The sequence below is a fragment of the Dicentrarchus labrax genome, unplaced genomic scaffold, assembly GCF_905237075.1.
Source record: "Dicentrarchus labrax unplaced genomic scaffold, dlabrax2021, whole genome shotgun sequence".
NCBI lineage: Eukaryota > Metazoa > Chordata > Actinopteri > Moronidae > Dicentrarchus > Dicentrarchus labrax.
This window is the reverse complement of record NW_026136719.1, coordinates 18,500,014-18,511,933: the sequence shown is the minus strand read 5'-3', so window position 1 is coordinate 18,511,933 and position 11,920 is coordinate 18,500,014. Positions and strand designations below refer to the sequence as shown.

The window sequence follows — 11,920 nt, the reverse complement described above, 5'->3', positions numbered from 1 at the left end:
TTTTCTCTCATCCAAATTAAGGGTCTAATAGAGAGTGTAGTATTTCCATAAATGATATAGCCCTCGGAGAAAAACTTGTGATTTGAGTTGTATGAGTTATATTATTAATTATTATTATAATTTTTGTTTTGAGTTATATTATTAAAAATGATACTTTACTTGACTAACTAAAAACCTCTTTGTGCTTTGTTGTGATTCCTTTTAATTTGAGGTGCACCCCAGGGGTCAGTACTCGGACCATTCCAACTTTCTGTCCGCATGCTTCCCTAGATTCATTTCCACGTTTTGACAACATATTTTTTTGAGTAACTGAAATACTTTTACTTCATGTATTTTGTCGTTGTCGATGCATATGTGTGCTTCCACATCCATCATCAGCTTGGTTGGGAGCTTTTATAATGAAAACCTCTCACCGGAAGTCCGTCGTGTTCACTGCCGCTAGCTCGATTGTGGACACAAAAAACTGCGAAATCAAGGAGAGGGACAGCGCCCAGAATAACTGTAAACCTCTGCTAACTGCGTGGAGCATCGCGTTGGAAATGAGACTCCGGTCATACCCTCCGGCTTGTCGGACATTAAAACAGAGGTAGGGGCTGCTGTTTTATCGCCAAGGTCACAACAAGAAAGCCCGTTAAAATGTTTCTCTACATGGGCATGAGTCCGTCCGACGTGAAGTTGCTTTCCTGTGATGTTGTCGAAATTATATCCGCCAGCTGGCAGGGATTGAGTTAATTCACCCCCTTTTTCTCTCCCTCCCCCCCTCAACTGTTTTTGGTGTTAATTATGAGTTGGTGGAGCGACACTTTCAGGGTAGTGGTTGGGGAGTTGGGGTTGGGAGGGGGTCCTGGTGGGGACGGGAGTGGACTTTTTTCGTGGCCTGTGATGAGCTCCGGGGGCTGGGGTTGGGATATGTTCGGAATACCAAATCTGGCGCAACACCGCGTCCTAAGTTTCGCTGTTAAACTCCATCCATCGCTGCTGCTTGAAGCAAAGAGCACGGCCGTGATGTGTGAGCGTGTTTATCCGACTCAGTGGCCTGCTGCCGCCGGGTTAGGCTAATCCAGTAATCTGGAATAGAGGTGGTTGCATTGTATTGTAACACCATTACCCCCTCATCATCCTCCTCCTCTTCCTCCTCCCAGCACACACTTGAACCCACAAGTGTGGATGAACACTGGTCTAATGGGGTGGGAGCTGCGTAGGTTGTTTATAACACTCCCTGAAACCGAGTTATGAGATACATTAACAGTCTTATGTGCAGAAATGATTAGTCGATTAATGAATGAAGTGATCTGGACGTGTGTCACTTCCAGTGATGATTATGATTCATCTCTAAAATGCACATACACCATTTTCTTTTCCACTAGGCAGATTAAAGATTATACCCATTTTTGGCCGGGGTACACTGTATTTTTGTTTTATACAACAATTATATAGTTTTAGTGTTGAAATATTCAATCAATTAGTCCATTAGCAGAAAATTAACCACCAACTATTCTGATAATTGATTAATGGTTTAAGGTTATTTATATCAAGGATTCAGTAATTACAGTTTCTTGAGGATTTGCTGCTTTTATTTGAGGTTGAATACCCTCTTCTTTATCTATTTAAATGGGGATTTTTATAAACTATTTTTACACAATCTATAGACTAAACAATCTTTTTATTACATTGTACAATTATTAAAAAGAAGCCTATATTAAAAGAAACTGTTAGTTTTAGCCCTGTTAAGTTAACATAGTAAATGATTGTCGTAGGGCCCAAACTGCTGCCTGAACATGGTTATATGTGCTTGTGCATTCAGTGTGTGTGTGTGTGTGTGTGTGTGTGTGTGTGTGTGTGTGTGTGTGAAAGGCTTTTTTTAAACAAAACTCCAGTCTTGTGAGGTGATTGAAAACAGTGTCCTCTTTGTTCCCGCTGCTCTGTGGGGAGGATTAATCCAGCTAATGATCTCCAATGTAAGGAAAGGGATAAAAGCTCATCAGGCAGAGAGGAAACTGGGGTGACTGGCACTCTTAATTTATCAATATCACCGAAGACTTGCATGGGCTTCAGGTGTGACTATTTATGGCTTGGTGGGCATGTGTGAGATCCCTGTATTTGTGTGAATCATCATGATGACTTTGCACTTTCATAGCCGTCCCTCAAGGTGCAGGTCCGAGTCTTGTTACTGGGCCGCGTTTGGCCGAAAGGTGGCCGGGGGTGAGGGTGTTTTATCCGTAAAGGCCCTCTGGTATGGCACCTTTCTTTTGCCATGTTCCGACCCTGACCAACTCTAGTTAATCCTCCCAGTGTGCAGCTAAGATTAGCGGTTTAACTGGACCCCCAGCCTGGTGCAACCCCCTCCGCTTCGAGCCCACGTCCTCACTGTGTGGCAGGAGAAAGACAGCAGGGTGTATACAGCTTATTCTCATGTCAGAAGTGTTGTTCCTAATAAGGCTTTGATCATATAAAACCTTAATCTGTGTGTTTTCCATCTCTGCGACTCCAACAGGTGGAAACATTTGATCCCCTTCTGTTATAACGAGGCACATTTCTGTCCTGGTTTTGAGTTTAGTGTAAGACAATGGAGAGCAGATGTCACTACTTGCTCTGTCCTGTGCCGGCTCATTCACACATCCCATGTGTTAATATGGGTTTGGCTCCTGCTTGGCAGATTTAGTGTGGTTTAAGTCTGTAATCTCTTTTGTGACTAGATCAGCTCAGGCACGACCCTCTCTTCCTATAGTTTCTCTTGAGTGTGGCGTCACGCCAGTCGGCACGTTTCGTTGCATTGCTTGGAGTACAAAAAGGGTCAATTTTTACACCCTCGCACACTGTGGACGGATGGTTTTATATTCTTGGGCCAAGCGTCTGTGTAGAATTTCCTGTGTGGAGTCAGCCATGAGACTTCCTGTACTCTGGTGTTGGATGTGAAGGGGGGAGGAGAAGTAGGGAAGGAAGGGGAAGGGGAAGAGAACCAAAAGCAGACTGTGCTCCCCACTGTTGTCAGTGGTGGCCACTGTGGTTGCTGCATGATGTCGTTCGCCGTCTCAGACTTTCAGCAGAACAATGTGGCCACACCGAGGAAGTGAAAGAGTGGTTTCTATCCTCTTTTTTTCCCCCCTGCCATTTTTTTCTCCAGTGACTTCTGTAATTATCAGACTGCTTCATAATCACAAAGCAGAGTAGGAGCAAAAATCCTGTCAGGTACAGTGAGGTATGAAGTGAAGAAGGACATTTTTGTCTCTAATGTCTCCTTTTTGTATAATTACAGGACATGTCCTTCGGGTTGTTAAAGCCACAGCGCTACACTCAACTCTCCAGGCATGCTACAGTAGTGACTATCTCTCTCTACTCAGCAGGTGAGCACAACTCTTTCTGTCTCTCTGCCAGTTTCCTTGATGCCCATTTTGAATGAACTGAACTAATCACAAAGGCCTTATCAGAAATGATCCCATGTTCTATCTCTCCCTGACTCTCCCTTCCTCAGCACTGTTTGATCCAAGAGAAACGTGCCTTGTAAGGAAGCAGGATGTTCACAGGCTCCACCAAACTGCCACCCACTAAAACCCCCCAGCCTGAGCGGCTGGATGAAGTGTACGCTGCCTTACGCAGAGGCTTACAGTGAGTAAACACATCTCAGGCTCTGTTTGCATTGATTCCAGTGGATGACTGCCAGGTGGATACACAGGATACGACTGCTTTTGAGTCTTAAAATGAAGAAGTAACAATGATGGGGTTTTTTGTTGTTGTTGTCAGGTCGTACCTGCAGGTCCACCAGCTGGAGCTGGACAGTCTGGGTCAGCAGATCAGAGAAAACAAGAGGAACGATCGTTTGGTGAGAGCTTGTGTAGTCAAACCAGTCGCACCAGTATTGACCTTCATTCAGTACCAGGCTGACTGCTGTCATCTCCAGTCCTCAGTCAGGATGTTGATTTGACACTTTGCGATGCTAAATGTTTTCATTTGTGTTTTTTCTTTGCAGGGGTCTTTGTATGAGTTAGATAAGGTGAGTTTCATTCACACCTGTTGTATACTGTTAGTGCAGCACGTTGAAACAGTATAACGATGGAAGAGACATTTTCTGCACTAGTTTGTCAAATTAAACTATTTATTTCTTTTTTTTTTGTAGCAAGTGAAAGCCATAGAGCGGTTTATGCGTCGCTTGGAATTCCACCTCAGCAAGGTGTGTATGTGTTTTTATTTAAAACTGCACTGATAAAGATTTTGTACTAAAGCTCTGGTTGGTTCAAAGGACTGTGTTTAATGTGAAAGATGTCTCTTGTAACCCGGAGAGGATTATCACCTTACTCTGCCGAGCTATACAGCATTTTTCAGCAGATTGTTTTGGAGTTCATTGCCTCTGCTTTTTTTTACCTATAAACAGCTGCCTGTTGCAGCTGTTTATAGCTTAAAAAAGCTGTGATGAACCCACTGTTAACTCCTTGCTTAGCACCAAACAGAATACAGACACAGTTAGAGACTGACTGGTGAACATAGCGGAGCATTTAGCAGCTAAAGAGAAAGATATTTATCTCAGGAGCTGGTGGAGACCAAAACAGAGTTTAAAGGAAAGTGAATATTGCACCCACACATGAACATTATATCTTATTCATAAAATAACCAAGGCACTAAATACGAGTTAATTCTCTCTTCAGGTTAGAATTTAACATTACATCCATTAGTTGAAACCTGTGTAATGTTTGCGTCTCCAGGTTGAAGAGCTGTACGATGCTTATTGTATACAACGACGACTGCGCGACGGAGCGAGTAAGATGGTGGCCGCCTTTAACTCTGCCACTGGCAGCAAGGAGGCCAGAGAGAGCCTGAGTGAAGCCAACAAGGGCTTCAGGGAATGTACAGAGGCAAGTGACTGACCTGTGATCAATGTGTTTGTAAATGTGTTTCAGTATCTAAAAATAGGTAACAGAATATATATGTTATAACAAATCACTATTACATTATTTAAAGTCCTTCTCTCTGTCTGTGTCTGCAGCACATGTGCTCACTTGAGGGTGAACTAGAAAGCCATATGGGAGAATTTCATGTAAAAATGAAGGGTGAGTCACTTTATACACTCATATGACTTCCTATTTGCTGCACTCTGTATTTCTCCGGTTCTCATTTTTTCTTCTGTTCATTTTGAATGTTTCAGGCCTTGCTGGCTTTGCACGGCTGTGTGCTGGTGACCAGTATGAGGTAAGAAACACGAATACAAGCACGTAGACTCTCTCTAGTAGTAGTCTCTGCATCCGCTGCATCACATGAGCTGTTTTTGGCTTCATTAGGTCCTAATGCGTTATGGGCGGCAACGCTGGAGGCTACGAGGCCGCGTGGAAGTCAGCAACAAGCAGATATGGGACAGTGAAGAGTACATCTTCCTGCCTCTCGTCACAGAACTGCTTTCAATCAAGGTAATCAAATCGTCTTTTTTATTCCTGATTGTTCTTATTGTAAACGAACAGGTCACAAATACATAGTTTCATTTTAAAATTTAAACAGCAGTAAATTGTGCTTATACCTTCTAACTTTCCCAGCTTTCGGTGTTGCTCTCAGTCCCAAACCCATTAAAAAGATGTAAATGTTTAAAAAATGCATCACAAATATATAATTTCAATTTAAAAAACAAAAAATCTGTAATTTCCTACAACAGCTGGACACTGTTGCTTATGAAAACATTACTCAGACAGTAGTAATGCATTTGTTGCAGACTATTTTCAGATGTTTTAGTGAGTAATTACAACAGCTGTATAAGCTGTACAACGGATGCTGTATGAGGGATTGTCTCAAACTACAGTGCTCATGTTCATCATAATGAAGAAATGTCTCCCACTGTAACAGTGTCGTTTTAGTCATGTTTAGTCGAGTGTTTTCATTAGTTTTTAGAAAATAATGCAGCTCTATGACATGGAGGAATAAGATTTATCAGTCCACTCCAGTAAAATAAATCTTAGTAAAAGTCATGGTTTTGTTTTTTTCATGGTATTTGTTCACAATAAGAAAAACTCACGTTATCAGTCTTTAACTCCGTACATGCGTGTCGCCTTTGTTAAACTCCCATGGTCTCTGCCTGTCCTCACCTCTCTGCGGTCTGCTTGTTGTGGTTGTCAAGGTGACGGAGCTGAAGAGCTTGGCCAATCACGTGGTGGTCGGCAGTGTGTCCTGTGAAATGCTCGACCTGTTCTGCCCACTTCCCCAGACACTCGCCGTGGACATCAACGACCTCGGGACGGTGAAGCTGAACTTGGAGGTCACCTGGAGGTACTTTCTATTTATTGTGTGTGTTATGTTTATTCAGCTGTCTTCTGCTCTGTTTCTCACTCTTTGTCCTGTTTTTTTTTCCTTTCGTTTTCAGTCCGTTTGATAAGGATGACCAGACATCATCCTCCAGTACAGTTTCCAAACGACTGCTGTCCAATCAGAGCCCTCCGGACACGCCCTCTATGCGGGAGCAGGTGTTTTATGTGAGTCACATTAAAATAGATAACCTATCAGCATTTTCCACTAACAGTGACTCCATCACACCTGCACTCTGTTACACCACTAGATTATAATAAATGGTTTGTAACCTCTTTATTTCTTTACTACATATATACACTGCATATCTGCCATTTATCCTACTGATGGCTATTATTACTGTCATTTCACTGGCTTGTTCTATTTCAGCTGCTTCCCAACTGCTTTGTCTGTAGTGGTAGCACTGATGTGTGTGAGGATATTCACAGAGGACTGTGTGTTAGGACATGTGGAGGTGGGAGCGGTGTGCCTCATGCGAGGAGAATGAATGATAGTAGTGGGGCGTGTGACAGCAACAGCTTGTATGAACGGAGCTGTGGTCCTTGTAGCTGTTTAATAGTGGTTGAGTAGAGCTCCAATATGTCCCTTCCTCTTCCTCACCTCGCGTGAAGATCGTGCCTCGCGGCGGGGCAAGACAGAGCCACTGGCTGCTGGAGGCGTTCCACGATGTCGTGATGGACAGGACGACATCCTTGCGTTGTGAATTCGGCCGCACACCCCGATTCACCTCTGTACAGTCGGTGTGTTGGGACGTAGTTGTAGTTTAGTTTATAGTGACCAAACTGAAAAAATCAGAGAAGATAAATAATAATTTATTAACCAAAAGTAATCAACGTCTGACAGTAAGTCTCCAAATGTTCTGTAAATTGAATGAACTGTTGCAGTTAATTAACAATGAAACCCTGATAGAAAACATCTGATCATGTTTTTTAATTTCAATCTAAACTGAAGAAGATAATCAGCTGCTATATAAGAATATTGTATTTAATTAGATTTTTTAATTCTTTACTCTAAAACAACAACAAACTTCTGTATATAAAGTTATTTGTATAAATTAATTTCACTCCCTTTGTCAATGAATTGAGTGATACTTTTTTCAATTAGTTTCTGGTGTATAACAATTAAAAAAAGGAGAAAAGTTGATCATCTTTTAGTGTGTAAAGTATAACAAATAGTAACTAATCACAAGTTAGCTGACATATTTACATCGCCTACATATTGTAATCCATACAGAAGTTAAATATTTATATAATCAGTTAATTCAACAAACTGCAAAATCTGTATGTGTAAAGCAACAGATGTTTGCTGAGTTTAGTTGAGAAAGAAATGTCAGCGTAATTCATAATTAGAAGTAAGTTGCTGTTAGTAAACAGACAGGATTGATTTATCCAGTGGTTCTCAAACTTTTTCTGTCTTGCCCCCTTTTGGAAGCAGAAAAGTTTCATTTCCCATTCATGTAAAGTGCTTATTTTATCAGTGTTAAGGAAACAAGCAGCAAAATGAGCCTAAATTAACATTATTACATTAAAATAACAATCTTGTGGTGCAAGACACTGTAAACCAGAGAGTCCACTGCACTTTACTTTTCATTTTGCTGAAACAGATACATTTCATTTAAGATCCAGTCCATAGTTTGAGCCTCCATGACTTACAGTTTGTGGGCCACTGGATTAATACATCCATCAGTTGTGTTTATCATGTGCATATACTTTGTTGAGGATGTCATTCCTGTAATCACGTCCTTCTGTGTGTGTAACCGTGATTTCGTCCCGTCTCTGTGTTTTGTTTCCTTTCCAGTCTTTGCTGAAGCGACATGGAGAAATGGAGAACGGGACGGTCTGGTCCAACTCCTCTGAATCCTCTGATGACTCCTCAAGTCCAGCCTTGGCTCACCATGCTCAGAGGTTGACGGCCTCCAACATGCTGCAAACCACTCTCACCACTCAGCTGTCGCTCACGCCGCACAAGTCCAGCGCGTCGACGCCGTCGCTCTCCTCCAACCAAGAGGAGGATGAGACAGAAGCCGGGGAGGTTTTCTCTCAGACAGATGCGGTGCCCAACGGCCATCTGCAGACTTCCTGCTCTCATAGCCTCATTGGCGACAGTAGCCCAGACTGTACTGTGACTGATAGAGCGTCTGTCCAATCAGCTGACCTCTCTGAAACCTCAGCAGACCTGAGCTACTCATGCCCTGATGTTTCATCTGTACCTCCTTTGTCACTGATGGAGACACCGGATTCGTCTGAAATTGGCGTCCCACAAGTGAGTATTTCAGCGAAGGGGATAAAAGATGACGTGTCTGAGGACTCGTCGGTACAAGCTGCACAGACTGAAGCAGAAGCAGAGGACAGCACCACTGAAGCAGGAGAGGGACGCCAGGTAGAAGCGTCAGAGCCTCAACAGTCCGTCCAGGAGTCCAAACAACCAGAGGACGCTCCGACGGTGAGCTCCAGCATTCACTTTACAAAGTCTATTGTGTTTATAGAGATAAAGGTACAAACACCTGCCTTTGTTTTCTCCGTAGGTTCCTTTTCCTACTTCTTCTAGTTTCACTCAGGAAGTCGAGACAGCCCTCGAAAGTTTCGACTTTCTCAACTGCTCTGACCTCGATGAAGACGAGGATGAAAAGGAGGACGAGCAACAGCAGGAAGATGAAGGAGAAAAGAACGAGGATGATGGGCAGCGTGAAGAGAACCAAAACAAAATGGAGGAGAAGAAAGTGGAGGAAGAAGAAAAGGACGTAGAGAACTTTTACTCTGGAGGAAGGTCAGTGCCGTGGCTTTTGTGTCAGAACAAACAAACATATTCCTCATTATTACGCTGTTAAATTGATAATATCAACTCTTCCCTGAGGCTTTTAAGTATTTCATATAAACGATTCACATTTCACTAATAAACTTAATAAAAGAAAGTTTTAAATATTCTGCATTCACGCAGGAAAATGATTATTCACTGTTGGCACTGTGGTCACACCACTGGAATAACATACTTTAGTTATTTTCTTGTGTCAAGTATTTGTAGTGTATTGTAGTGAATCCTATTATGGATAATAATCAATTGTATTATTAACCATTATTTGGACAGTGCTTTTACAATACCGTTTAATTTTTGTCAATAAAGCTATTTTAATTTGAATTATTAGTGCTCAAATTAATCTTGTTTAGATGTAACTGTGGGAATATAGTAGCTCTCAAAAATATCCCACATCATTAATTTGGAATTACAACAGAGATGAAGATTTTTGTCCAACTCAGCTGCTCGTATTTACAGTGAATGATGTGGATGCAGCAATACAGCATGCTAAGGAAGGTCTCTAATTCATCAGGGACGATATATACATTAAGTGGAGATAACAACATTTTCAAAGTAAGCAAATATATGAAGCTGTGTTGTGGGGAAATGTCTCACATCAGTCTACTTTTTGTCTCACTGCAGCGATGAGGAGGAGGCAAACGGTCTAGAGATCCTGATGGAGGCCCCAGAAGGATTTAGGAACTCAGATGAAGATCGTTTCTCCGAATCACAGGTAATCAAAGAATATGCAACTTTATTTTAAAGCAGTTACATGTGAGTGTGTTTGTTTTCATGTTAGCAAAATCAAATACATTATTTTTGAAAAAGGAGTCGAGCGTGGAGGACGTGCAGGATTTGGGTCGGATGGAAATGCCAGAGGAACAGGAGGAGCACAGCAAGGAAAAGGGAGATGAACAACAGAGTGAGAGGCAGTTGCTCATGTGACAACTGAACTGCAGGCGCGACAAGGTTGATAATTTGCCCTGTTTTCAATCTTCCAGGAGAGGACACATCACATGGTCAGGAGGATCGTCCCTCTACTCCCAGCCATTTGGCCACCACTGTCTTCTAATGACACAGTGGAACCATAGCTAAACCATTTCTCCCACTCTGATCATCCGTCTTACTCTGCGGGATTGGAGGCCTTGAGGATGTTCCACTTACTGCTCAGACAAACAGGCTCTTCCATTATGGCTGAGTTTGTGCACATATTTGCCTTGTTCTGACCAAGAACGATAAACCTCATGACTGAACCCCCCCCCCAAAAAAAAACCCTCCAAAGTTCTCATTCTTTGAACACACACTCCATCACATTGCCTGGGTTGAAGTGGGATACCACTTAGTTTACACTTTCATAAACTGTTCCTGTCATGTGAGAATTAAGTGTCCAAAATGTAAACATTTCAGGAACAGGTAAAAAGCGGCCTTGTTTTTGGCTTTATTACAGTGCATTTATGAAGTAATCTAATCATTTTGGAAAGGGTTTTACAAGTTGAAGTTGGTGGATTTCTTCAATCAGAGAGGCAAACAGTCACTTCCTGAGTTACATTGCAAGGTTTCAGTATCAGTATTCGTGGATGTGAAAAACTATCAAGGTTATAATTTTCAGTGTTAAATCAGTGTACTGCCCAGAGCTCTTCCACTGGTAGTGGGAGAGCACAAAACTTCATGAGCATGTGATGTTTGTCTGAAGATTGTTTTATCGCCGTGCTGTGGACATGGAGTCATTTCTAAAGCAGGAAATGTATCCTGAAAACCAACAGGATCTTTTCAGTTTAGGCATCAGAGACAGTTATATTTAGAGATACACACGGAGTGCAGAAGTTACATTCAACCTTTAAAGCAACATAAGTAATATTAAGAATGACTATAAACACTTGAAGGAAAGGAGTCGAACTCATTTTGGTCCACTTCTTACAAACATTAAAAACAATCTGCAGTGTAAAAACTATATTTAAACCTGCATGTGTAGCTGCCTCACACTGCCAGCATGTCTGTATAAAAAGCTCAACTGATCAGTTTTAAGTGTGTAAGCTAGGCTCCTGTGCAAGGAAGCCATCGGGTCCGTAGTTGTGTACAAAAGCTGCCTCACAGGGGCACTATAGTCTTTCAGCATCATGCTTTATGTTGTTCTACAGAAACCTCGTCATTCATTCAGAAAGTGCCTCAAGAGACAAGAGATGTTTGGTTTTAAATGCCACGACCAGGACAGATCAGGCAAAAGATAACAGTGTTTATTTTCTGAATTACTTTAAGAGTGTGCACAATAAGATATATTTACTGTTTCATATAAAGAATTGTATATGTCTTGAAATGTTAAAATGTTTATGTTCAGAAATGTTTAAACTTTATAAAGGTTTCTTTAAAATGAGCTTGTGTGTTGAATGAATCTGCATTCTGTAAACTGTATTTAGGACTGACTCTGGTTTCACACTCAGTGGTAACCAAGTAAACTGTATTTAGGACTGACTCTGGTTTCACACTCAGTGGTAACCAAGTACATTGACATTGAAGTACTGTACGATTAATACAGAGTAAAATATTGTACTTTTTAATCCACTACATTTATCTGACAGCTTTAGTTACTACTACTACTACTAATTTTTGTAATCATTTTGAGGTTTGGACATTTCTCACTTTTTTTTTACAAACAAACAATTGAGGAAATAATCAGGTTGATCCATAATGAAAATAATCAGTCCTATAAAAATGCTTTATTAGCTCTACTTCAACCAACGACGACAGTAAAATTCTGGTTTCACATTAATGCATGATAATCTAATGATATAGACAGACAGTCACAGGGCCATTTTTCTGCATGTACTTTTAATACTTTAAGTACATTTTC

General features: G+C 41.5%; 1 protein-coding gene across 1 annotated transcript; it reads left to right on the top strand.

The window, feature by feature from the left end:
• The first annotated feature begins 422 nt into the window (after positions 1-422).
• LOC127351555 (rho family-interacting cell polarization regulator 1) lies at positions 423-11,443 on the top strand. Its single transcript, XM_051379206.1, has 17 exons — positions 423-586; positions 3,257-3,344; positions 3,473-3,606; positions 3,742-3,820; positions 3,968-3,991; positions 4,115-4,168; positions 4,698-4,847; positions 4,979-5,042; positions 5,138-5,181; positions 5,271-5,396; positions 6,095-6,243; positions 6,338-6,446; positions 8,077-8,721; positions 8,804-9,045; positions 9,715-9,805; positions 9,901-9,994; positions 10,074-11,443. Exons 3-17 carry the CDS (start codon positions 3,515-3,517, stop codon positions 10,142-10,144), a joined length of 2,034 nt encoding a protein of 677 aa, XP_051235166.1. The 5' UTR covers positions 423-586; positions 3,257-3,344; positions 3,473-3,514; the 3' UTR covers positions 10,145-11,443.
• Positions 11,444-11,920: the final 477 nt, after the last annotated feature.